The sequence below is a fragment of the Pseudopodoces humilis genome, chromosome 18 (assembly GCF_049639895.1).
Source record: "Pseudopodoces humilis isolate 2021_Gansu_Grassland_sample_001 chromosome 18, ASM4963989v1, whole genome shotgun sequence".
Taxonomy (NCBI): Eukaryota; Metazoa; Chordata; class Aves; order Passeriformes; family Paridae; genus Pseudopodoces; species Pseudopodoces humilis.
The window spans coordinates 4,916,277-4,943,963 of record NC_142217.1 but is presented as its reverse complement, the minus strand read 5'-3'; the positions used below and the strand labels follow the sequence as shown (position 1 = coordinate 4,943,963).

Genomic DNA, 27,687 nt, shown 5'->3' with positions numbered 1-27,687 from the left:
GTGATTTTGGAAGAGAGAATGTTAAAGGTTTTTGAGCATCCCAACAGCACTGTGGGAGCACAGGTAGCACAAAGGGCCTCATGCCAGGGCAGGATATCAGGTTCCTCTGTTGGAAAGACTGAGCTCTCTGTTTTGAGAAGTGGCCTTAAATTAGAAATTCCATCAGAAGCTTGAATCCAGAGGACTCTCAATCAGGACAATGCAGTTATTCAGTCTTGATAATTCTCTATTGAACCATTTAATGTCCATCACCGACCTATAATTTTCTTTTTAACAGAGTTAAAAAGAAAATTATTTTCTTTCCTTTAAACCCCTCTAGCAGGGTTTAAACTTACCTGAGCTGAGGACAGCACCAGGGAGCTCTAACTATAACTTGGCATCCTCTGCTCTCCCCAAGCTGCCTTCCTGTGCAAACATATGGCACTGGCCCCTATACATCTGATACCCCCGGACATACCTAATTTAGCATTTCCAGACACTTTTAAAGTCTATTTGCTGTCATTTTTGACCTTGGAGGTCTCAGCTTTTTCTTTCAGAAGTGCAGGGCTGGGAGCTCTCGATGCTCCAGCTGTGTATAGCTACTGCACAAAAATACAGAAGTTTCACATCAGGGTATTTTTGTTGTTGCACAGTAATTTATTAGCAAGAAATGCTCACTGTTATTAGGCTGCAGCCAGCAATAGTCCCTGATTTCAGACATCTCTGTGTCCATGCCACTTCCACCCTTTCCTCCAGAGTTCTCCCACCATGAGGCATTAATATGAGGAGCCTGGATCCCACGGGGCAGCTGGGAGAGGTGCAGATGGTGAATGTCCAATGGGCAAGAGAGAGACAGGAGAAATATCACAAAGAACAAGGAGGGATAAGTGTGGTGGCAAAGCCAAAGAAGAGATAAATAGATCAGAAGTGGAAGAGCTGAGCAGGAAACAGCAAATTCTTATTGTCTGTGGCTGAAAGCCTTGGTGTTATTTGAGGCAGATAAACCCAGAGTTCAGGACACCAGCTTCTCTTGTAGAAAACTGAAAGATTATTCAAAATTAATTCAGTGTTAAAGAAATAACATGTCACTGTTTTGGCAGCGTGGGCATTTCAGAAGGGTCACCTGACAAAGAGGAGGCCTTGAAAAAAATAGTTTTATTCTCATGTCATCACCCTGTAGGCATTTCCCCTGGGTCCATCCCACAGCTCTTTTACCATCCTCCCACCCCGGCTGTCTACAGTGAGATTTATGCAACCAATCCCTCAGTGCTTCACTCTAAAGCATAGTGTAATTTTCTTCTATTCAGACAAGTTCATCAGAAGAACTCTAGGTTTAAAACACGGTGGGAATGATTCATAAAAAAAAAGAAAAAGAATATCCATGGTTTGTTTTGTTTTCCCTCGGTCGTGAGCGCCATGGAAGCGAAGTGGTGCTGGATGTGCAGGCAACTTTCAAATGTCTCCAAAAAAGTCTGTAGCACCAGCTCAGCTGGAGAGGGCAAGGCACAGACGGCAGCCAAGGTCACTGTGACAACGGGGAACATGCTTTATATGCTGAGCAGCACGGGCTGGGAGGCGGCAGACAACAAGGGCTTGACGCATTTGAAGTGTCGCTCAAAGTTGAGCCAAGGTTTCTCCTTGTGGAGGTACCTGACAGCTGCAATCAGCTGCCTATTTCATGTCAGCATTGATTCCAACTCCAGGTCTTGCAATTCTTCCTGTAATTTATTCAGTTCATAGTGATTCACCACATAAAAAAAAACGGGGGGGGGGAAAATCCCCTCTGAAAAAGCACCATGGCTGAGGTCGAAGATCCAGCCTTGCTGCTCTGGCAGCAGTGGGAATCTCGTTCCTGTCTTCAGGCAAAGCCTTGCCCACTAGGAAATTCCAAAGCTAAAAGGTCTCAGTTCTGTCCTTTACCTCTGCTAACATCCAGACTGACATTTTGCTTTGACATTGCTTCTTGAGCTACCAGTTTTCCTGTTTCTGAGATAAAGAGGATGATAAAAGTAAATGCAGTCCCGTGTGGAGCACGGCAGTCCGTGAAAACGAAGGGGTGGAAAAGGGAAGCAAAATAAGCTGACAGGTTATAATACATTTTTTGTTTCCTCCAGTACACAGGTGAATTGAAAGGTTTCTTATATAAATTTCAGTGGGATTAGTTATGAAACGTGCTTTCTGTCACTCTTTTAAATTGCATCTTTCAATAAATGCTTCATCTCCTACAGCTAATCCTGGATTTATGCAAAAAACTCCCCAAACCATCCCCCCGCAGAAGCCAACCCTGTCCCACACCACTGAACATGTGAAATGAAGTCTTTCAGACCGTGTGTGCACCCAAATAGCCTTTCACTTTCTGTGCATACCCTATTCCCCCTAGAATGGAGGTAGGGATTGTTCTCAGTTCAGGTTCAGATAGTTTTACACAGTGAGATATTTTTGGATAAATGCATGTAATTTTAACAGCAAAAATGCATTTTTGTTTTAATTGCCTTTAAATGTCTCTTGTCTCCCACAGTCCAAAGCCTGAGCTACCAACCCCGACATGCAAGGAAGGGGCAGCAATCCCTCTGAGCCAAATAACTCTGGTTTACCTCTAAAAACATTTTTATTCATGAGGGATTCTCCTGTAACAAGCAATATAAAGTCAGTGGGAAAAGGGACAGCCCAGAGGCTCCAACGGGAGAGAAGGATGGGACTCAGAGGGGAGAAAAGAGAGGAGAAAGGGGAACTGGGGGAGGAATAAATTATTATCACAGTTAGGCAGAACCACAGAATAACACAGTGAGGACAGGGACCCCAGAGGGCTCTTGTCCAGTCCTGTGCTCCCAGAAAGTCCAGGCTGGATCAGGTTGCTTCATTCCTCATCCAGTTGGATTTGAACATGTCCAAGGATGGAGATTCCCAATACCTCTCGTGGCCTCTCACTGTTTGAACACCCTGTTTAGCCAGGTTAAGAAGGCAAGGCACTCCCAGGTGCTCCCTGGGACACACGTGTGCTTATTTTCTCTCCTGCCCTTTACATAACCCATTTTATGATTCCTTTTAGGCTCTGCTTTTCTGCAGTAGCTCTGTAACTGTCTGCATTTCCAATTATAAAACCTTTAAATTTGATTTAAACCTGATAATTAAGCTGTGATTTAGCAAATTAACCCTATTGAAGCCCAGAGGTGTGAGACATGCTCTTTAGAACCTTAAATGTTTGGTGTTTGATTGCATCCAACACTGAAAAAGGTGCAGGGAGGAGAAGTGACTGTGTAGCTAATTCAGGGCGCTGGTGCTGACAGGACAGGACCTCATGTACAGATCTCCCACATCCCACCCAGACCAGGATTTGCTGCTGTCTTCCACCACAAGAATTTACCAGATGCACAAAAAGACTCATTTGGTCCCTGGCATCACTACAAAAGCTTGTCATGTCCTTTGGCTGCCAGAAGTCCTGCACCATGATCTGCACAGTGGTTGTTGTTGTGTTCCCCTTCAAGGTCAAGGCATTTCTAGCTGCACTCCCTACCTGCCAGGACAGTTCCAGGCCACAGGGGTGGAACATCTTCCTCTCTTGCCATCAGTACTGACAAACTAAGAAAATTTCAGCCATCCTCTAATTCCCTGGGTTCCCAGGCAGTGCCCCCAGGAGACTGAAGCACGAGGGCCCATGGAAGGAAGGCAGGTCTGCACACTGGCCAGGATGGGCAGGGAGAGGTGCTGTGGCCACCTGCAGCCAGGTTTTTGTGTTCTCCCAGTCATTGTGCCAGCAGCTTTCATCCCTTCCTGTCCTTCCCCAGCGCCAAATGCTTGGTTCTCGCAGAGCAGTGTGACTTTTGGGAAGGAGAGCGTGGATGTCCCAGTGGTTCTCACACTGAGGATGGCTGACACGTGCTCACTTGGCAGCAGGGAGGAGCTGGTCCTGAATTCATGTGCCTTATTCACAAATGCTTTGCTCTTGGTCATGAGAAGCAGAGGGTTTTATACAGACATGTATAAAGAGAGGCAAATCAGCCTGTGGGGAAATGCAGCTGTGGGAAACAGGCTTAAAATTGTCCCAAAATAGGACTAAAATTTTCTTATAAGCCTTTAGCCCAGTCCAGAGGAAAAAGTGTGTGTTTGTCTTTCTTTAGGGCTTCACAACACCCAGCTCTAAGTGTCACTAGCCCACAGAGGAACAGGAGTGACCATAATGCTCAGAAAATACCCCCATTCGCTACGTCAAGCTCTTCCAGCGACACATCAAGCAGCTCTTCACTCTCATCAGAACCAACCAGCCAGATCTCCATGGTTCAGGATCAAACCCTGCTGGACATCACCTCCATCACTAGATTGGCCCCAGGGGAATCACCAAACCCTCAAGCACTTGAGCAAAGAGATACAAATTTAGCAATACCGTGTTCCAGCCCACTCGGAGCAAGGACTATTCCAGCATCTTGCCCAGCCAGCCTCAGGCTCAATCTAACACCCAGCTCAGCCAAGCCACAGCAATACTCTGACTCCTCTCCTGTCAGCCCAGGGATCAGTGCAGCTTCCTTCTCCACCTTCTGTCCTCACACAGCACAAAACGTACGAGCTTCAGCTTCAGATCACACACTGACCCCAACCAAGACAAGCACAAGGCCTCCAGCAAAAGCGACTCCTGAAGAGAGTTCCCAGGCTCCCGGCTATTCTAAAACTGAATTAAAGAATACAGGAAAGGGGTTTGAATCAGATCTGGAAGATCCTGATCATGAGAGGTATGTATCCAGACCACACAGGTGTCTAAGTCCTCAAATGGCCCATGTTGGTATAGAACCATTAAGAGACCCCCCATAAAAAAAAAAAATTAAATATCTTTTATGATTGAGATGTTCCCAGTGTTAATTTTGCTGTGCTTCCATTAAACCCTGTTACCCAGGAAGCAAAATGCCCTATTTCCATGTACCCAGTTAGCTCTCCAGACCTCACGACAGACCTGGGGCAGGTTGCCAACCTCAGCTCCTCCAGCAGGGCACAGTTTAAAGGTGCCTCCTTTCCTTCCAAACGAGGCAGCACAACCTTCCCTTGTACCAGCAGAGCACAGCTCTGCTGTCACTTGGAGCCTGACAGAGCAGAGCAGAGCAGGGGATGGTGCTCAGGGACATGGCCAGGATGTCCCTCCCAAACCTCCACGGTCTGCTCCAACCCCAGGCAAGCTGGGCTGATCCCACTGCTCCGAGCCTCTGAACTCCACCCTGTCTCTGCCACTTCTTTCCTTGGCAGGAGATTTGTAACCACACAGGAATTCCAAGCCATGGAGAAAGAGCTAGAGGATGTAAAGGAAGACCTGAAATGCCTGAAGTGGAAGGTGAGACACATCGGGGAGACGGTGCAGCCCCTGGCTGAGGACAGCAAGAGGTACAACGGCTACACCCTGACGGAGCTCAAGGCCATGGTGCAGTTTGAGGATGACCCTTACAAGGCTGCCCACAAGATCCTCACCGTCCTCTTCAGCGATGTCTACTGGCCACAGCGCCCAGCCGCCGAGCAGGCCTGCAACTCCCGCTCCCTGCCCAAGCCCAAAATAGACCCAGAGCTGTACATGGTCTACTGTGACATTCTGAAAAGCATATTCCCTGGAATAAGCAGCCAGACCTTGAGGGAAGAGACACAAGACATGCAGAAAGGCACCCAGAGAGCAGTGCAGTAGCACCAGAGCCCAGGGGTGCTGTGCAAGGCGCGAGGTCTGCGGTGATTTCAGAGACTGGACTGTGGTAGCTCCCGTCGGTTGAGTCTGTCCCTTTTAGGTATGGATTGTCTGGGAAGGTGTTGCTGAGCTCTGAGCCCTCATGCCACTTGCCCAGTGACACAGACTGGGAGGGCATCCTGCACTCTTCCCACGTTTTAGAAAACAATTGCTCCTTTGGTGTCTCTTTCAATCTATGGACGTTTCCTTGTTTCCAGCAACTACAAACGCTGACAAAAGAATCCCACGAAGGCGTTGTACGTCCAAGCAAGGGCCTTCTCCCAGCCCCAAACAGACCAACCAACCAGCATCTGGGTAGTTTCTATTTTCTAGAGTGTATCATTCATTAAATGACATTACTTGTTAGAAAATCGTGCCTGTTCTTTTTTATTTGTCTAAAAATGCTTTGCACATCAAATCAATCAGCATCGTAACTTGAACACAACTGGAATGAGACCTGGGAATTTCAAACCTTCCTCAAACCTCCCCCTTGTTTTCAGGGGCACAAACCCAGGGCACAGTGGTGAGCAGCTGTGGTGAGTCCAACCAGGTCCTATGCCAGGAAACAGGGGCCAGGGTACAAAACTCTGCCATTGCTCCTAAATCACCAACCCAGCAGTGAGACAGGGGAGGGTCTGTGACCTCCAGCTCTCCCAGTCTGTGCTGACTGGGCTGACAGAGCAGCTCAGATGGGATAACCCAGCTGAAAGGTTGTGGCCCCTTGCAAGGGTCCCTTAAGGGGAGCACCACTATGGAGCCTGTCCCAAGGGAAGGAGGATGCTGCTCATGGGGAAACACAGGAAAATGTCCCTGGAGTTCCTTCCTCCCCATCTGGGAACCAGCAGCGTGCCATGGGTGAGCAGTTTGTCCCCCAGGTTCTGCCACAGGCCTGGCCATGCAGCCTGCGCTGTAAAGGTGAGGGTGGAGGGCTGGAGCAGTGTCCTTGTGCTGCATTGTGCAGTGGCAGTGGCGGCCACACTCCCCACTGGATCACCCAGTCCCTCTCAGAGTCAGTGACACTTCTTGGAAAGAGTCACTTCCCTGGTCTGTGTGACAAACCCATCAAACCCCAGAACACGTCCATCCTGCCGCTCCTGCCAGGCCCCGAGGAGGGCACGAGGTAACCTGAGAGTTCAGCCCCTCTTCCCCTCTGCTGGGCTATAATCCACCTCAAGCTTATTCCAAAAATAACAGGAGGAGAAGAAAACAATTACAAAAACGCTGAAAGCAGATCATTGCCAGTGCCACCACAGATGACCTTGGGTGATGGGATGGGGTCACAGCCACACTCTGAACCTGCTGGGCACATCTCCTTGGGGACACCGACTTTAGTGGCAGAGCTCCCACCTGCCTTTCAGCAGGATGGTCTCTGCTGCACTCACAAAGACATTGGTTTAAGTTCCCTGTTGATAGCAATTTATTTCACTTCCAAGCTGCTGTGCAGACACAGGCACACTGCCCACACAGCCCCTCTGTGCCACGCTGCAGCCAAGATCCACAGCTGGCACCTCCAGGGACCTGCAGGGATAACAGGGCTGTGCACTGTGTGTGCCCAGTGGCAGCACCCAGAGGGACTGGGAAAAGCCAATTCCCTCCACTGGTGGGCACAGGGGGAGTAGGATGATCGGAGTCACTGGAGATGCAGTGTCCCCTCAGAGCCAGTCCCCCAGGGTGCACCATCACAAAGCCAGTGAAGGCTCTGTGCACTGTGGAAGGGGTGTCTGAGCCTCACACAAACACTCCCTGCATCCTGTTCTTCTTTCATGGCTCTTTCTTGTAGGAAAACCTGTCCTTTGGGATGACATGGGTGGGACCAGGCTGATCCTCCTCCCACAGAACACACACAGGCACTGCTCACACTCATTTTTCTGTGGCAGACCAGACCCCCAGCTCTCTCCAAGGTCTCTCTTTGGAGCTTTCCATAACCCCCACTGGACACTGAACTGACAAAAACACATTCAGCGATATCAGTCTTTATATGTTGTGTTGCCTGCCCTCCTGCCTGTAAAATCTTAATACATTTGTTCCTGTGAGAACAGGCTCTATGGTTTCTCATATTCATGAGGCCAGACAATATGCTCAGATTTTCTCTTTTAGCCTCATTCTCCTCATGCCTCAGATCCAGCACAAGTCCATGAATTATTTTTATTAACTTTACATCATCAGGGCTGCTTCTGTCAAATAATGTCAGTTCTGGGTCCCTTTCAGGTTTGTGTCATCTTCTACAGGGTCAGTTGTGCTGTGAATCACCTCCACACACTCTGGAGATGTGCATCAGGTCTTTTACCCTGCTAGTTTTGGCTTTTAGCTATTCAAATTGAATTTCCAGGTTATTTGGTTATTCTGGGTTATTCCAGGTTATTCTGTCTGGAGCTGGACAGTCTTGTCAGAGCTTCTATACAACATCATTTTTATTATTAGTAGTAGTAGTAGTATTATTATTATTATTATTAATCTGCACCTTCTGAGCCCTACAGTCTGTCCCAGAGCCTTGCCAGCCACAGCAGCCCTCAGCTGTGAGGGAAGGAGAAGAAAGCTGCAGGACAAACCCACTCCACCTGTCCTTTACAGACTCCTCAATTCTTCTTTTCCCTCTGCTGCATTTATAGCTCAAAGGCAGCTCTGCTCTGTGAAGCTGTCTCAATCTTCAGTCACTGCATTATCTCTGTGAGCATCTCCTTGTACTTGAGGCACCTTCCCTGATTTCTATAGAGGTAGAAAAATCCACTGATTTTCTACTCATTTTCCTCTTGTTGATGGGCATTACCAAGTCCTTTCATGCTTCCACAAGTCTCAGCTTTCCTTGCTGCTTTGCCGGGGAGAGCAGCACAGCTGTCTGCCCACAATCCCAAAGAGTTTTTCTGTGTCCAGTCTATTTTTTCTGTATTCACCCACTCCTAGCACAACAGGAGGGCGAGGGCTGGCCGCCCACACCTGCAGGAAGAGCCCTTCTCCCTGCAGAGTACAGAACTGAGTCAGCACAACCAAACTAAGACAGCAGTGTCTTAAATATACAGGCCTGAAAGCAATGTTTTTGGCGTTGATTTTTAACATCCTGTGCTTGCCAGAATGTGCCTTGTTGCAAGTTTGCTCTGTCTTAAGGCTCTAGGTCTTGCTGCCTGGTATTCAGACAGAAAAGTAATTACACAGCCCCATTACTGTGACACTCACAGAGATTCAGCCATTGTTCTTCTTGGACAATTCACACTGATTCCAACCCCTCCTGCACGGCCCCTTAGCATAAATAAGCCTTCTCTCCAAAATGTTATCACCTCCACTTGTATGGAGACAGGCAGGGCAGGCAATCAGACACACGGTGAAAAATTAGCCTTTAAATCCATGTTGCATTCTCTCTACTCTTCATTAAACCATAACACATATTCTCGAGCTCCAAGACCCGATACCAGACCAAATGACTTTCTTTCCTTTTCTCTCTTAACTCCAGGCATTACATTTGCTATTTTCCAGCCATGCCCGGGTGGAGAGTCATTAGCATCACACTCATTCAAGGGATGTGCTGGCGTTCATCCTGCCTGCATCCTGAGGTCCTCAGAGCCTGGCACAGCCTGCCTTTCCCCTTGTCATCTCCCACAGCAGATGTCTGGTCAGAAGTGTGAGGACAACAATACTTTTTCCAGCCTCGGGCAATCTGTAGTTTGCACTGATTGATTGCATTAAATAAGCAACCTATTAATATCCCCCCTGCTGAGGCTCAATGGGCTCCAGTTGGCAGAGCAGATTCTACAGCAGATAAGTTGTGTTAAACAGAGGGTCCTGATGCATACTGCTCATGGAATCACAGAATAATTTCAGCTGGAAAGAGTCTCTGGTGGTCAGCTTGTCCAACCCCTCTGATAGACAGCATTCCAGTAAAAAAAACCCTGAATAAACAACTCTGTGCTGCAAAAGCTAAACCACTGCAATAAAAACAAACTTCTAACAACAACATTTTAAAAAGAATAAAAAAAACTTAATGTACATCTGCATCAGTGGATAAAGAAGATAAATTACAAACTTTTTGTAGCACTGGTTTGGAGGGCTCTTTGCTGTGGTTAAATCTACATGCATCACCAATTCATTTATCAACCTTCTCATTAATATCTCTAATGCATAATTGCAGTCAAAGTCACTCATTGAACCATGCATTTTATGACCTCAAGGGTTACCCCTTTGTACTGTTAATAATAATATCCCTGCATAATGCAAATGCTTTATGCAAAACAAGTCCACCAGCCCTTCTGCTTTATGACTTACAATACAGCACAGCAAGTTTTAGGCAACTGTCTGCATCTTTATATCAGTTACAGGCATCATCTGTCCTGAATTGCGAGTCACAAGGGTTTGGGCAGTGCCATTAATTACCAGTAATGCCTTCTCCATTAGTCCTACCTGAATGTCTGCTCCTCATGATGTGTTCTCTATACATTTATATACCCAGTGCCTCTGGCACACTCCATTTCAACCTGACTTCAGTAATTTTCACAATAAACCTACAATCTTTGTTTTCCAAGGTGAAAGTGCCTCCCGAGACCCTTTTCCATTTCTCCTATCCATCCATTTCTGTAAGTGGTTACTTTTCCACTCTGAGCAGAGCCCTCCCCCACAGACCCCTCCCTTCCTCAGAGCCTGACAGGGAAACAAGTGCCCTATAAATCATCTCTGGACACTTATTCTCAACCCACAGGCAGGTGACAAAAGTGTAGATGTCCTGAGGGCCATAATGCTGCTCCCCCTGGGAACAAGAGCGACACTGGGGCGTCCCAAAGGGCTTCAGACCAACACACAAGGACAGAACACTGATCCTCCCAAGCACTGCCCTGAGAAATGCATATCCTAGCTTCTTGCAGATTTATTATGAAGAGTAAATTATCTGAGTGGCCCAAAGAGAGTGATTAAAATACACATCAGTGTCTTGCTGGGTCAGTGGGTTTTGATCAGATCTCCCATTTTGTGTTACTATTCAGATATGTTACTACCCCAGAGATGAATAATAGTGGCTATTTAATTTCTCTGACAATATTAAACATAATGAAAAGTCATACTATCATCCCACATCCTTCCCCATGAATTCTGGCCACCGACAGATCTCCTGTTGGTAATGGAAATGTCACTTTGATTCATCTGTTCACCAACGAATCCTTACCAAACAATTTCCAGTATATAGCAAGCCATCCCAAAACATTCCTTTGGAAACAAGCCAGAACTGACATTCACTGTAAATTAGTTTTTACCACTGTTTAGGCTCAGACCATTTCAGGTAGCTTTGCTACTTACTCTATTTTTAGCAGTGTCTCCAGCATACCAGGAAAGAGGCGGATCATAAGACTTCTGCTAATCTGCAAATCTGAAATTACAGTTGAGAGATGGAATTTATTATTACACAGCTCAATGACAACAACAGAGATGACCTTTCTGCAATGCCAGAAGTCTTATCCATGCTGATCTGTGCCTTTATTCAGGGAGGGGGAAGTACAGGTTATTATGTGCCAAAGGAAAAACTTTTTTCCTATTAAGAAAATTAAGTATTAAACCATTGCCCAGAGAGGCTGTGCATCCTCCATCCCTAGAAGTTTTCCAGGCCAAATGGCTTGAAGCTCTGTGTCACCCGGTCTGACTTGTGTAAGGTTAAAAAAACCAGGTGTGTAATTGCAGAAGGCAGCCAGGGAAACCTTTGATGAATGGGAGCACAGAGCCAGGAATAATGAGAGGCAGGAACAGCCCCACTGGGGAGTTACAGGGCTGAGCCCCACTGTGTCCCAGCTCCCTGTGCTGGCCAGAGCATCCTCCTGCTCTGCTGGGGCTCCCCCAGCCCCGGCCCCTTCTGATGAGACACAAAAGCTCTTTCTTGCTCAAGATGAAAGTCCTTTCCCCAGCTTGTTTCACACAGACATCTCTGTTCTGGCAGCCACCTCACGCTGTCAGGCAGAAGAGAACTCTCAGTGAAAGACATAAAAGGGCTCAGCCGTCCTGACTCGTATTTACCACAGGATTCTTCTCTTCCCCCAGCACAATGGTCTTGGGTGAGGATTCATTTCCCTGAGAAACCTTCCCAGCCACGGCAGCTTCCTCTGTGCTCCCTTTCCCTGCTGCTGACCACACCTGCTCTGCACCCAGAATTTGCCTCACATGTTTCAGCTGCAGCTGCAGTGACTGGGGACAGTCTGGAGACAGTTCAGGGACAGTCTGGAGACAGTTCAGGGACAGTCTGGAGACAGTTCAGGGACAGTCTGGAGACCAGTTCAGGGAGACCAGTTCAGGAATAGCCTGGATACAGTTCAGGGATAGTCTGGAGACCAGTTTAGTCCATAATTCTCAGCTGGGCTCACACTCTCAGGAGGCAGCAGCTGAGAACCAGTCTCTTTCTGGACCTTATGATGGCTCTGAGGTGTCCAGACCCAAAACTTCCACTGCTCCCACCCCAGGCTCCTCCAGGGCCACAAGACTTTCAGGCTGTAAATGCTCTTTTGCTGAGAAGGAGACTTGGCTATTTCTAAGTCCTTTCAGCACTCCCTGACATTTACCTCCATGTGTTTAGTCCAGCACCATGTTCTGTCAAAAACCAGTGGGAAGATCCTTTCCCAGTTAGATGCAGAGAAACTGAGGAAAACAAACAAGTTCCATGATCCCAACCAGCACTGCTGCATTTCACTTGCATTTACATGCAGGCAGCTCACTTTCCCTGAGGAACACATCTGCTCCTATCCCCTCCCTCTGTGTTTTTATCCTCCTCAGGCTCCATTACATGTACCTCCTGCCCAAGCAGGACCTTACCTCAGGTGCCACATTACTGCCAAGAAAATCCTGTAATTCTTTAATGTGCTGTTTCCCTCCATCGTTCTTTTAGATGTTTTATTTCACAGTTGGGTGGGAGACCTGCCTGCTTTTGTAACTGAAGAGTTATGAATGCTCTGGTCTGGTTGGCAAGGTGGTGATCAGTCACAGGCTGGAACTCAATGATCTTGGAGGTCTTTTCCATCCCTAATGCTTCTGTGATATCTCAGAGGGAGGAGCTGACCATGAGCTAATTCTATCTGTCTGATACATTTCCTTGGATTTATAGTTCCCCAAAATTCCCATCCTCTTTCCACAAACTGCACAAAGTCTGTGCATGCTGGCATTTTGGGAAGTCCCATGAAAGACAGGACAGAGACCAACACTAAGAGTTTCTGAGTCAAGTTGATTTCAGTCACACCCAAAGAGACCCTGAGCGAGCTGAAAGCTAAAGGCAGGATCCCACTGCGGTCTCACTGCATAATTGAGACCTTCCAGAAATAACCAGGACACCTGGGGAAGGTGGCTCACAGGTCATGTGGTTTTCCTCTCCTAATTAGAGCCAAAGCAGTGAGCCATGAGTGTTGGAAGCAATATTCCAGGCTGGGAAACTCCTGCCCTGCTGCTCATTGGGATGGTCAGTCCTCTCCTTCAGCCAGCAGCTGAAGGGAATACCAGAGAGCTGCCACAGAAGCTGTACAGCCCGATGTCCCCCTTCTCCAGTAATTCCTAGGTCAGTAAGAAGGAAGTCACCAATTGCAAGTGTTTCTTTTTGGGCCCAGATCTTAACACTGCAGCACTTCACAGGGTCCTGAGCCAGGGTGAAGGGAACTGATGCTGTCAGACAAGGGTGGAAAATTGATCTCTTCACAGCAAGATTTAGAGGCCAGTTGGACCAGAAATTACTCCAGCTGGGCACTCAGTCCCCATCTCTTAGCTCTTCCTGCAGCTTGGAGATTCACTCTATAATTGCTTTCTTAGTCCACATTTTATCCTCAGCTGACAGAATTCCATTAGGGTGATACAAGCTGTGTGATAAAGGGATGTTTGTGTCTCACACGGGCTGTAAGTCATTTCTCAGCAAACAAGCAAATAGTCACAGAAATGGGCAAAGAGGCCACCGAGCCAGGAAGTCCCTTCCTGTGCTCTGAGCAGCAGGGCCTCAGCAAACACCCTCCCAGGGTGTCACACTCTGCTCTTCAGAGGAGACACCTCCAAAATGAACAGCTCTCCTGCAGCATTGCTGGGCTCACAACAGCCCAGCACACAGCACTGCCATGCCCAAAAACAGGGACTCCACACAAAGAGGAGCCACTGTGCTGTGACACAGGAGTGGGTGACACCCCGGATCGGAGAGCAGGTGCCCTTCATATGGGAAATGTGAGAAATGAAACTAATCCTGCAGCACACCTGAGCACGTGTGTCTGCAGAGTGTAACAGGTTAGTCACACCAGCAAGGCACAACAGTGACTCTGAACAGCACTTTCAGAATGGTTTTGGCAGACAAACTGACCTCCTGAGCATGATGATGAAGCTAGAAGATAGTCATGATGGAAAAGAAGCTAAAAGGGAAGCCAGGAAGGCGCCTCAAATACTGCAGGGTGCAGAGTTTCAGTGCCGGCAGTATATGGTGAAGGACAATGGGGAAGCCATCACCATGTGGTGTCTGGTGGAGTTTACATTTCTTGAAGAATGCTGGAAGAGATTTGGCTCCTGCAGTGACTCTCACCACAAGAGCAGCTCCTGTTGGAGCTCAGCCTCTGGATCAGCAGCCCCAGAACAGGGAGGGCAGCCCAAGGCACCCTACACAAGGTCTGGATTGCCACCACTGGCTGTATTCCTCAGGATGGTGTGGAGCTGCAGAGAGCAGGAGGGAATGAGGAATGTGTCCCTTACCAATAAATCGAAGGGAAGCCGACTTCTTCCCCTGCATGTGGCAGAACCCAGATGTCAACAGAGCCCCTCATGTTTGCTCCTACCTGACTTCTGCTGGGAAGTGAGCATTTCCTGAAAACTTCAGAAAGCTTAAACACCCCCTCGTTCAACCTCCTTCATGCACTGCTGTCCCCCTCACAGCCTCACTGGCAGCAGCTCCTGTCTCTGGCCATTGCAGGCTGTTCCAAGACCTCCATCCAGTCCCTGATGGGCACTGCCAGTGCCACCAGCCCAGCACACACCCCTGACGTGCCAGGGCTGGGCATCACCAGGGGAACAGCACAGCAGGGACACGGAACAAGAGCAGCAGGAGCAGAGATTTTACAGAGAACAGCACCACCTGAGCAGGATGCTGCAGTGCAAGTCATGTCCCAGTCCAGCCCAAGCCATGAGCAGGGCTCAGTTTAATTCAGCTGCTGGCTGTAGCCCAGATGGATTCGTGGATGAGAGCCCTGACTCAGGAATACACAGGTTTCCATGACTTCTTTACAGCCCTTCACACCCTGCATCACTGCTTGCTCCCTTACCCATGGACATGTGCCTCTCCCTGCTGTTTAAATGCTCCTGGACTGAAGCACAAAAAGGCAGAAATTGAAAAGTTGCAGGCCTTCCCAGGCATTTCAGATTACACTGTGAAGACTGACAAAAATATCTTTTTCTAGATCAAAAAGCAGGCAGCCTGGCATGTTCTTCCTCACAGATTATTTCTTTATCCTCTGCCCTTCTCAGTGTCACTGTGGGACAAACAAATTCATTTCTGTTATCTTGATCCAAGCCCTTGAAATCCAACAGGTGAAGGTGAGCAACTATGGCATAAAGATCTTTGTGGGGCTCAGATATTGAAACTGGGTGAAACTTTATTAATTTACATCAAAATCTTCAGCAAGAATTCCTATGAATCCTTCCTTTCCCTTTACTGTGCTTCTGACAATGTCAAATGATGCTACTGGACACATCCTTGCTGAATTACTCCTGCTGAAACTGTGCCTGACATTGACTCAAGAGCTCTGTGGGGATTTTCATGATTGCATGTTTACTCTTCCTCTTGTCCCTTCTGTAAATGCCAGTCTGACATGAATGTACTTGTGAGTAGCTAGTTAAAAAAAAGGAGATAAATTGAATAAACCTGTTTTTTTTTAACCCTGGTTCACTGAGGAAATGAATCAAATGTCCGTGTTTGAGTATATAGGGCTAACTAGGACTCTTAATTATCTTTGGTAATATAAAGGGTCATTACATCTCAGCTCCAATTAGGAGGGCAAACACTGACAGTTCCTACCCCACAGAGATGAATGAAGTATTTTCTAAACATTCTGCTGCTCTCTAGAATGACTGACTAGAACCAAGGACTCCATTAGGCTGTGCCTTGGTGGTTTTTGTCACCTCAGACAGCAGGCTGGCAAACCCCATCTTTCACACACAGACACTGCCAGGGAGGCTGTTCCACAACTTGACAATCTTCTAAAATATTTTCAAGACTATCATGGTGTTTCCACACCGTGGCAGTTGTGGGGAATCTCCTGAGTGGGTACAAGGGCTGCTGGGTGAGGATGGTAATTGTCCACTCTGACCAGCTCCACTGGGGACAGATTTCCAGGGGAAAAAGGTGTTGAAAATTGGCTGCAGTCACCAGCTGAGGTAAGGAAAACTTGGTGGCAGGGAAACACAGAGAACTGTGACCCATCTGAGCTCAAACAAATAGTTTGCAATAATTTCCAAAACCTGGAGCATTAGGATGAAAAATCATGAGCCCACCACGCAGGACTTGAGATGCTCCAGACAGATGCAGGGAAGACAGGTGAGCACAGCAAGTCCTCTCCCCCTCACACCTTTTCAGATCAGTAAGAGAGATGCTGTTCAGTGCCAGGAAACAGCACATTTCATTTCTCTGCATAGCCAATGCAATTTTTTCAGAAGAACAAAAAATGTGACAGGCCCCATCCCATCTAGAGATTGCCCACATGACAAATCTGTGATTGTGCCTTAAGCCTTGAAAACCTTGCTACACCCTCTCCCCTTCCAAACACAGACATTTATATCTGCTCTGTGCCCTTCCAAAACCCTTCCTCTCAGCTCCTCCTCTTTTTCATTTGGAGTTGTCTGTAATATGATTTGGAGCAAAAATTAGCACTTGGTTTTTGGTAGAATTACACCAGAAACAAACGAGGGGAGAGTTCTCAGAACAAGAGGACTCTTCAGTCAGTGCAGCTTGGGAAGAACCCTTAAACAAAGTACAACGTACTCACACACACTATTTTACATTTAAAAGTAAAGCAGTTTGTATTTAGTACAAAATTAATTCTTTTGTTCCATCAGTACACAGAAACCAGGGAAATGCATTGTTATCTTGTGTCCTTTCAGCTCAGGCAACAGCAGTGGGGTTTTAATAAGCAAATATACAAGATATTACACTCCTGACAGGGCAGAAAGGGAAGCAGCACAGCTGGATTCTAAACCAAGCTGCACCAATATCTCTGGTTTATGTGTAAAAGCCCATCTTGACTTCAGCATTCAGTTCTCTAGAAACAACCACAGAATCACAGGAATGAGCAAGTTCAAAATGAGAATCCATAGAAGAGATTTACAGGTTGTCACAAACACCAAGTTTTCAGCAAAAAGTACATTTGCATAGCAAATCCTGCAGCATATTTATTTGGTTAGAGTTTTTTTATTTAAATGACTACATGTGCAGGGTATTTTTGTTTAAAAATGCACTTCTCTCCTTACCTTCAGCTAATTAAAAGGCATTTACCATTTCTCAGAAGTGATGATCTGTTGCTGGCAACATCTGGTTAGTGCAGCACAGAGGCATGGCCTCCTTGTTCATATAAATTCAGGCAAAATAGGAGGAAAAAACATTGCTCTGTAGCAGGAGGACTCTGAAGGATGTGCAGAGCACCTGTCAATGGCACTCCAGGCAAAACACCTCACTTGCTTTTTCCATGGTAGTAAAATGATGAAAGAAATAATTATTTCACTGCAAAACATGAAAAGGTGACAGCTGAAATGCACTTATTAAACCTTGATAAAGCCAATTCCTGATCTCCACTTCCTAAAAGCATCCATCACATTTCTGCAAGCCCAGTGGAACCTGTCTAGGTGTCAGAAACAGTGTCAGCTCCTACAGACAGTCCTGGCATCAAAACATGCCCAGAGACAGACAGCTGAAGTGTATTTCCTCTAATAAGTGCATTTCCCAGAGAACTATTTACAGGCATCAGAAATAAAGCAACACCTCCTTCTAGTGAGGGTCTTCATGATCATTCAGCTAGGATTTAGGAATAAAAGTTTTAGAAATAATCTAAAAAACCTGTGCACAATCCTGCTTAATCAAGTTCTTGGTACTTGGCAGAACAGTTGTCAGCAGAAAGGTTCTCACTATCTCCTTTATGTTCCTTCTTCCCTGGATTTTCAGTTAAGAGATAAGGGGGAAAATTCAGACAGATCATGACCAAAAAAAACCCAGGAAACTGAATTCATGCTTTAGATTTCATTTTGAAGAAAATTTCCTGTAGCAAATAAAACTGCCTCCCAAAAGAGGAGGTGGTTCAGCAGCAGCAGATATGGAAAATCTTCCATTTGGATATGCATATTTTGGAGATCTGGATTGCAGCTACTCAGAGCTGGATGCATTCAGGACTTTCCTTGTTATCTTCTCCTCCTCTGCAGTCCTTTCTCACTGATGCAGGTTTTGGGGCGCAGAGCTGTTGAGGAAAATGAAGGGCTGCTTTAGGACTGCACACTAACAGTGAAGCCATGCAACATGGAAATGAGGAACAAAAATTCCCATTTCTCTTCCCACCCCAGAAGGAAGCTGAGCCACCCTTCTCAGTAATGTTTCTGACACTGACAATGAGTGCTGCCAGCTTTTCCACAGTCCCGTGGAATTGCTTTCCTGTGCAACCTGCTGTGAATTCAGGGATGACACTGGCCTGAGTAGGAGGCTGGATCCCCCTGAGGTCTCCTCCAACCCAAATCATTCCACAAAAGTGTTATCAACACCCTCTGTGGCTGATCCTCTACAGGACTGGGCCAGAGGGCAACAGGCCACCCTCAGCTGGTGACTTCAGAAGCTCTGTGTCCTCAGTGCTGGAAAAGATGTGATGGCCATGGCAATGACAGCTGTTCTTCACTGGGCAGTCTGCTCTGGGAGCCAGGATGCCACTCCAATGGGCACAGAGATGTCCAGGATACTTTTGACAAGTATTGTTAAATATAATAACTTTCAAGCTGTTTTTTTACAGGCAATGGCATTTCAAATCCTTCTCCTATAGAACTGTTATTAAAAGCCATCAAATAATATCTGTAGCACTTTCTAGAGAACTAATTGGAGAAACTGTCATGCTCAGGAGAGAAAACCAATCATGAATATACCAGCTTGGCTAAGAATTTGAGATGTATTTAGGGAGCTATTCTGAGTAATTTACAATGAATGACTGGTACTCTTCAGACTATAAATACAATCTACTCTTTCTCCTTGGGAAAAAAGAGAGGTTGTCTTTTTAATTAGCACTTTGTAAGCAAAAAGACCAACCAGAAAGACAGTGGGAGGAAGAGAGTCAACACGGTTTCCCCCTTGTTACACTCACTGTGATTTTGGGTTTGCTCAAGCTGCTGATTCTCAGACACATCTGCACCATCTCTGAAGCTGCTTAAAAGGCCAGTGGGGATGCAATGAGCTTATTATTCCAAAAACTATCAATGAACCTGCACAATTAACAGCCATTTTCAATTTATCTTCAGCCAGTTTCTTTGCTGAGGATTTCTGCACTTGTGGTGCTGTGAGCCACAACCACAGCATCCCCTTTCAGATTTAGATACAGAGTAGAAACCCACCAGATGATGAAATTTGCAGTTTGTCTTTCTATGACAGAAAAAGCAGAGCTAAATATACATTAGACTTCCCACTTTTCCCAGTTTAGGGCTGGAACAATGCTCATTATCCACACTGTGTCTGCAGGAATTGAGCAGAAGAAAAATGTGGAAGACAGAACTCACCCGGATCAGCCACAACTTGTTTCTTTTTGCTGCTGGTGACAATCTCATTTTCATTCATCATTCGTACATCCTGATCCTCCACATGATTGCTGAAAAGACTGAAATCAGTACAATGGGCCAAAACAATCAACACTGGGAAAAGTTATGAGAGTCATGGACAAGGATACCAAAGAAAGGATGTCTGCAGTCCTGCAGCCTGAACAGCTCCACAGCACAGCCACAATACACAGGATTATCCACACAGGAATTACCCTGTCCTCATCCACCTGAAGGATTTCTTGCCAGTTTTAATTAGTGGCATTCATTCAGGCACACATTCAAATATAAATATCATATTCGCTCTACAATTTTCAAGCCTGCCTACACAGCTTGAACCACAAGGCAAAGTGAGATTTTAAATCAGAGCTGTACAAAGGGGGTATAAAAATCCTCGTATGGGACTTCCACACTGCTTTGTAATTCTGAAAGAGCATTATTTGAAACTTTTCTGAACTAAACAAAATTCATTTACTGTGACAAGTTTTGCTTGCAGGCTGCTGAAAAATTTTAACCATTTCTTTTTGGGAAAGAAGTAATAACTTCAAAGGTAAATTAAACTAAATAAATTACAGGGAAAAACATGAGCTGAATTGAAAGGTAAGGGAAACATCACTAATAACATCTCCCTTTCACATTTCACAAAAAAACCCCATTTGTGTCTTTGCAATAAAAGAAGTGTATTTTTTCTTTTCTCTCCAAATACTGCACAAAATGGGTTTCTATTTCTGAAGAAAAATGTAATGTCTCTCAAACTGTCAGAGTGAAGCAGGAGAGCCAAACCTGAAGCAAACCAAAACTTACACTATTGATAATAATATGAGACTCAAGTTCAAGTTCATAAAATACTGAACAGTGCTGTGTGAAAGAGAATAGACCAACATCACAAGCAGCAACATCTAAAAGCTGCAGACCATTTTTAAATGAAGGGATATTATCCAGCAGGTCTTCCACTGAAGTACCCTGTATTTTAGTAGGGTGGGAGGGAAAAAAAGAGAGAAAAGATGATTGCAGACCAGGTTGGGAAGAAAGAGCAGGAAAACTCCTGCACAGAAGTCTGGAAGAGAAGAGGCTCAGCATGTTCTTGACTGAAAAAGAGACTATGCAGTGTTTGTGACCCCAAAAACTCCTCTTTAAAGTAGATCAAAGGACATATGTCTTATAAATATGTGCAAAGGAAGTTATGTGAAAAAGATCTGTGATTACAGCTGGTGCCTCCCTGGTTCCAATAAAATCATTTTACTCATAGAAAGATCTGAAGCTGAGGAAAATAAAGGTTCATTTCCCATCCTCCTCCTTTTTCTATTCCACTGAAAATGTTCTCAAAACTTTTATTTCCTCAAGGCATTTTCATTTCAGTGACTTTTTCACTTAAAGAAATTGTTCACCTCCAAGTTTTACCATGACAACATGGCCACTCATACAAAAACATGAATCCAACACAACACATCCAAACAATAATAATTTATTTAACCTCTGGCAGGACCCAGTAGACAAAAGCCAATGCTTTAGGGAAACACAAGAAAACAAACGCCGTAGGCAAATGTGAACTTCTGTCTTTATTCAGGGCATCTCATGTTCCTTCTGCTTATTTGTAAATGTTTAAATATCCTTCTGAGTGGATCACACACCATTTATCCATGCAAAACTTGCCTTTTTTCCCAAGTGATAAATGTGCAAAACATTCTATTTGTCAGCTGTCCAACATGTAAGAAAGTGTTCATTTCTATAAATTTTTATTTTTTCATTTTTCAATCCCATTTAAAATAAATTATTCTTTCAAATCTTTACTTTCCTTGCTAGGGACTGTTTTTTAGACCCTACCAATCCTGACCTTCTAAATATAAGTGCATTTTTCATTGGATTTCATCACATTCTCCATGAGACTGCCAACTTAGTGGTTTCAAAGCGTCATTCCCCCAAATGCAATTCATTTCTCATTTTAGAATTTAGTCATTATTTTAGACTGTTTATAAAATAGTAGAATTCTGGCTCCTTAATTAGCATCTGTGTCAAGTCAGAGGAGTTTATTTTCTTTAATTTTGATGCTTGGTTTTTTTCATTAAGTATTTTTTTCCCCCTCTATGCAATATCATTGGGATTTATTAATCCTTCTCTAAGGAAGCCTAACTTTTTTATTTTGTGTTTACAAGCTTTCATGAAAACAGATGTAAATATAAATCATGAATACCAGGAAGTGCTAAAAGATGCTTGCAAACAAAGCTGGTAATTTAGTCCTCATATCTAAAAATCTACTTATTCCTCCTCAAGTGAGGCCAGGGATGCTCTGGAAGGGAATTTTCCTCAGCAATACACACACTGCTGACATCAGTCACATCAAACCAGTTTTTAAAGCCAAGATTCTTTGTCCCAGCCAAGATCCACTCACGTACCTGATAACAGTTCTCCTCTCCTGGTGGCAAATCCTCTCGTCATCCGTGAAGAGGATGGTGTGGTAGGGCACCACGGGGTCGCACGTGGGGAGGATGCCTGACACCACACGGCTCACCATGTCCAGAATCCCATTGTACACCAGCAAATCATCCACCAGAAGCTACAAACATTGAAGAAATAAACCAAAAATCCATCAGAAATCAGGCCTTGCTTCCAGCAGTTGTCTCCAGCAATTAACTAGAAAGCATTTTTCTCTATTTGCTTCACAAATCCAGTCATTAATTTAGCTTTTGTTCCTTAAAACTTCCATTTCTCTCTATTTGCTGCTGGAGTATGATTTTTTTTTTTTCCTCCCCAAGTTTTTTATCTTGTCACTGATGTTTTTTAATGCAGCTTTCAAGTAGGTAATTAAAAACGTATTTTGTGTTTTACATAATTGCCATTCTATTCACTGGAGTGAATCACTCTTAAATCTAGGAATTAATGAATCTCACCTCACTTCAGCTGTCTAAAACTTGGGTGGTGTAGTTCAAACTAGTCTTCTAGGCCTACTCTACAGTCAGTGGAAAAAGGCAAGTGTTATCCTGACTTAAGACAATTATCTAAGACAAAAATCAGATAAAGTTTTCTTTCCCTGGACAAAAAAAGGGAGGACAGATGACTGGCATAGATTAGTCATTTTAATATTAAATGCAGAGTTAAATGAGATGAATCCCATCCTTTGAGATTACATGGAATCACACTTCAACAAACTGTCAGAACACGTACAGAATGGAGCCAGCTGACTCACCAGGACATACAAAATGCTCAGGAAAATTACTTACACCAAACTCCTTCACACCTCTCTGAGGCGTCTTGGCATAATTCCATAACTTGATCATTGACACGGTAGTAGGTACATCAAAAATGACATATACCCTATTCACCTGTAAAAGAGAATTAATTTATATTTAACAGCACAAATTCCCCAAAGAAATTAAATTCTCATGCATGTTACATCAAAAGAGGTTCATATTTAAAGAGGTATAGCTGGAGGAGAGATAACTGATGCTGAGGATGGAAGTTCAGCTATCATCCCTGCTGATAATTCCCAGATGTTGGCTCTACCCCACAGCTGCTCTCAAAAACACAGAAGATGAGCTCTAGAGCATCCTTGTCATCCTGGACTGCCTGGAAATTGGAGGAAGGGCATAAAGACACTTTTAATGAGTATTTCATAAACCAAATACAGACATGTCCTTAGGGATAAGACAAGCTGGTGCCTCCTCTGTTCTGTTCTACTCCACATGGAGCCTGCAAGAAAGATGGAGAGACACAATTTCCAAGGGCCTGGATTGCCAGGACACAGGGAATGGCTTCCCATTGCCAGAGGCAGGGATAGATGGGATATTGGGAAGGAATTGTTCCCTGGGAGGGTGGGCAGGCCCTGGCACAGGGTGCCCAGAGAAGCTGTGGCTGCCCCTGCATCCCTGGAAGTGTCCAAGGCCAGGCTGGATGGGGCTTGGAGCAACCTGGGACAGTGGAAGGTGTCCCTGCCATGGCAGGGGGTAAGACTGGATGAGCTTTAACATCCCTTCCAACCCAAACCACTCTGTGAATCAATGATTTTATTCTATTTCATTCCATCTCTTTCTACCAAATACAAACGGATTCCACCTTTCTGTTTTCAAGACTAAAATTTCCCCTGTACGCCCTGAAACCTATTGCAGAAATTCTGCAATTTTTATATGAGTTATACTACCAGGAATTTAGAGACAATTCTCCAGATGCTTGCTAAACAATTACTGCTTGAGATATTATTCATCTGCCTTCCAGTGACGTTAATGTCAAGATGTTAAGACCAAAGATTAGGCAGGCAGGAAACCAATCTTGCCTGTTACAGTTAATTCCATGCTTTTCCTTTTATGAGCCACTATATCAACTTTGGATCAACATATCTTAAGCTTCATCTTTAGCATCCTCTGAAGTTTTAATCCTTTGATGTACTAGAGAAGATACTGTAGGTTATATTAAATCATTATGCTGGGTTTTTTTTAGTGAAGAAAGAAAGGTAGATTGGATTAATAGAAATGTTTGCATCTGTGATTTTCCATGAGACAACTGGAGCATTGTCTCCAACAATAACTGTAAGTCCCACAGAAAATTATATATTTGAGCAAATCCATTCAAACAAACAAAAAAAAATGATAATCAGTAACAGGAGAACAAATAATTCAAATTCTGCTTATGTAAGAAATTCATTTGAACAACATGAAACCACTTTTATATTTAAAAAAGGAAAAGACATTTAGGAAGGAAAAGAAAGGCTATAATACCAATTCCCTTCAAGCTTTTGAAGCTTCCAGAACATCAAAGAGTTAATGCAGCTTTCCAGGCAGCCTGCACTGAGGATGGGAGCATCCACAAGCTCTGGTTCAGCAATAGGCTGATTGCTCCATCCAGCACCTCCCAGCTCAACAACCATCCCAGGGAAGATGGAGGAGGGAAAAATACTCTGTGGGTCTTACAGAGGTGTCATTTGCTACAGTTCAAGGACAGAAAACACCATTAAATTGCTTCTGCCTCCTACATTTCACACATTATCAATTTACCCTTTAATACTGGTATTTTGTGCTCTTCTGCACTACTTTGGTGTCAGGCAGAACAACACAGAGAGAGAGAACTCCAGGGCCTGTTATTTTCCTTTTTCCCAAGTGAAACAGCCTCTGCAAGCGTGTCTGTTGTAAGGACATGAGCACACTCAGATAACTGTCAAATCAATCAGTCATCCTATTATAAGAGACATCTGAGCATCCCATCAAATTCCCAGGATTCAAGGTGTGGGATCTACACAGCAGGAGCCTCAAGCATCACACAGAGTTTCCACTTGCCTAGGAAATGCAAGTGCTCACTATTCCCAAGTACACTTAAAAGCTTTACCTTAATTATAGCCCTTCATGATACAACACATCATGATAAAAATTAACAATTCCTCACTTTTAATATCCTAATTAGTAACTGCAACATCTGGAGTGAGGATTTCACCAACAGAGAAAGTGATAATTTACCACATGTCAGGTTTATACTTTGTTTTCTTTTTAAATCCATTCTCTTACAAGAAATAAAACCACCTTAATTATGTCCATTATGGGTCCCTAAAAAATGTCCTTTCCCAAAACAAGGTCAGAAGTCATCTAAGTTTATCTACTTTTCCTGTTTAGATTTTTGATATCCCAGCTATTAAACATGGGACTTATAAAAGGGCTGAATCATTCGTGGCCTTAGGACATGAAATATTAAGTCTGCCATCCCTAATCTACGAATTTGAATTCAACACAGATCATGAGATTAAAAAATAATTTCTCACTGCTGGAACAACATTCATTGCATTTTGTAAGAATTAATTTAAAAGCACCAGAAAGGTGTTTATTGCACAGAACTCCTTCCTCAGTATCTTTGTCACAGTGACTCAAAAACCATCTCTGGAAAATCTTCTGCTGTTGTCCCTTGGAGAGAGGAGATTACAAACCTGGGAAACCACCACTGCTGCTGCTTTTGCAATGCAGAGAAATAAAATAAAATAAAATAAAATGCAATAAAAACAACTTCTAAAAAGCAGTGATTTAGCATCTGTTACTAATACCAAATTTAGCTATGAATTCTATATGCTTCCTCTTTCCTCCATGCTTCCAGTTCCATCCACACACATCACTAAAACAGAATGAAAATGGAAAATGTACCAAACCAGGAAGAACTGGTGCCAGCCACATGTGCCTGCCATCAGTGGTGTCATTCACTCTGTCAATCAGCTTGTCTGGAGTCCGGATGTCTCCAGATACATCATCTAAAATGTTGACACTATCTGGAAAAGCAGCAATATCTGAAAAAAAACTTTTAAGCATAAATAACACAAAAAGGGATATTTCAGAAACACTGTATTTAAAAGTTTATGCTCTTCCCAACTCCATGAGTGAGTTTTCAGCAGTACTGCCAGGATTGCATGGCTGAGGAATTTGGGGGCACATATTTAAAAGCAGGACAATCCTTAGATATTCGGGTGTTCCAATTTATTATTAAAATAGGAATTAAGTAACTAGCTGCATTCAATTTATTCTCAGATTTGTACTTATGACTTCATCAATAAATTTCCATTATCAAGAATAGGCATTTCCCATCTTTTTAGTGACAAAGTCACATATTTTTATCATAAACTTGTGCAAATTCATCATATAAAACCTATCATCAAGAAGAGTGTCTTTACAGGAGGCAGTCATCAGTCAGATTAGGTTTTGCTTAAGTTGCTCAAGGTTTGTGGCAAAAATCAGTAACTGTGTAATAAACCCTTTTTTCATTTCTTTGAGAGGGAAAGATGAAATTCCCATTGAACCAGATTTTCTCTGTAAGAGAACATTTACATTAAAAACATATATGAATGTTAAAAACATGCAAAGAAATGGGGATGGATGACAGTGCCTTCAGAATTATGAATCCTGAGCAATCCATTTTGAGGGACAATAATTTCCCCCTGTTGTGCTTTCTAAAAGTCTGTAAGTATTTATAAATAATTGAAGGAATGACACAGCAATGCCTCACGTGTTTAAGAAAAGCTTGATTCAGTTGTGAATTATCACATTAAATATTGCACTAAGACAAATATGCCCTTTTGGGATCCTAATACATCCCACACACAACTGCACAGGCAGGAACAGGTGATCATTCAAAAGGAGCTGAGGATTCTTTACCTGGCACTGTTTTGCACTGTAGAGCTGCACCAGGTCAATTAAAGATCCCTGGTTTTTCAAGACAACTTGTTACCACTTCTCAATTTCAAAATGCTTCCTGTCCATTATAAATGTTTTGAGTTCGGGGTGTATCGTACAAGATAAAAATCAAAACAGCACTTGGGAAAAAGCATTTATTTCATTTAATTCCCTGTTTATTAGGCAGTGAGGATCCTTAGAGACAAACAATTCCAGCAGCATTTGTGATATTTATTCTTTCCAGGGGCTAAAAAATGTTCCTTCTATGTACCTGAACTATGGGAGTTGTATGTTGGGTTATGAAGCTTTCAGCTCTTGAAAGACTTAACTGGTACAGAACACAAAGTGTAACCTTGATGAACACCCATCTTCCTAACATGTCCTTCATTCCCTCTGCTGGATATCCAGGGAACACTGATTCACTGATCTTCCTGACTGCATTGGTTGTCTAGAACAGCCTCAATCTCCAGAGCAAGAGCTATGAAAAATTTCTTTCTTGGGGCACAATGAAAGATTCCATAAAAGAAAAAAAAAAAAGCACTGAACTCCATCTTTTCTTACGAATTTATAGCTCAGCAAACTTTCTGGTCCTTCCCCACCATAGAAGAAATGTGAAGAGCAGAAAATACCAAACCCTTCTTAAGCCTTCCCTTCTCTAACTTTGTCCTGCTTTGTTGGTGTGTCCCATTGAGAGAAGAAATGTTCTGGAAGTATACAGAAGCCACAAAAACATATGGAAAAGAAATTCATCACCCAAATACAGAGAAATAGAAGCAGAGTTTATCCCAGACAAACTGGCAATGTGGAAGTGATGCCCTGTGACAATTTGCCAGGGAGTAAACTGTGCATCAGCAGAGCCAGGGCTGCAAAGGATACTGTTTTCAGTCAGTAGGATTTGGTCTCCATGTTCATTGAACAGCTCCAGCCCATTCAAACCAATGTAGTAGGGATCACCCCAACTCGTCAGGAGCTGGAACTGGAAAATAACTAAGCAAAATGCTATTAAGGAAAATATCAATACAGAAGCTTTGTCCTAGCAGACTATATAATCTGCAGTTTGAAAAATGGTTGTGCAGCCCACAATGTCAGACGCTCTTATTTGCAATTCAGGAGAAAAAGCTACCAGAGGATCTGAAAACAGGC

General features: G+C 44.1%; 2 protein-coding genes across 8 annotated transcripts in view; one reads left to right on the top strand and one right to left on the bottom strand.

Moving 5' to 3' along the window:
* The window catches only part of GSG1L (GSG1 like), a 54,194-nt gene extending 48,285 nt beyond the window's left edge, over positions 1–5,909 (top strand). Inside the window, exons 6-7 of the mRNA XM_088064030.1 lie at positions 4,098–4,703; positions 5,209–5,909. Of these exons, the coding sequence (XP_087920156.1) occupies positions 4,098–4,703; positions 5,209–5,635 (1,033 nt within the window). The 3' untranslated portion in view covers positions 5,636–5,909. The remainder of the gene's footprint in view (positions 1–4,097; positions 4,704–5,208) is intronic.
* Positions 5,910–16,706: 10,797 nt separating this feature from the next.
* The window catches only part of KATNIP (katanin interacting protein), a 56,183-nt gene continuing 45,202 nt past the window's right edge, over positions 16,707–27,687 (bottom strand). For 6 of the 7 annotated variants that reach the window (XM_014252571.2, XM_088063979.1, XM_088063980.1 and 3 more), the window contains 6 exons: positions 27,421–27,531; positions 25,525–25,664; positions 22,630–22,731; positions 21,805–21,965; positions 19,376–19,464; positions 16,707–18,081 (listed from right to left, as the gene is read on the bottom strand). In XM_014252571.2, coding sequence (XP_014108046.2) covers positions 18,026–18,081; positions 19,376–19,464; positions 21,805–21,965; positions 22,630–22,731; positions 25,525–25,664; positions 27,421–27,531 — 659 coding nt within the window. In that variant the 3' untranslated portion in view covers positions 16,707–18,025. The remainder of the gene's footprint in view (positions 18,082–19,375; positions 19,465–21,804; positions 21,966–22,629; positions 22,732–25,524; positions 25,665–27,420; positions 27,532–27,687) is intronic. The other variant, XM_088063982.1, reaches the window with a different exon arrangement.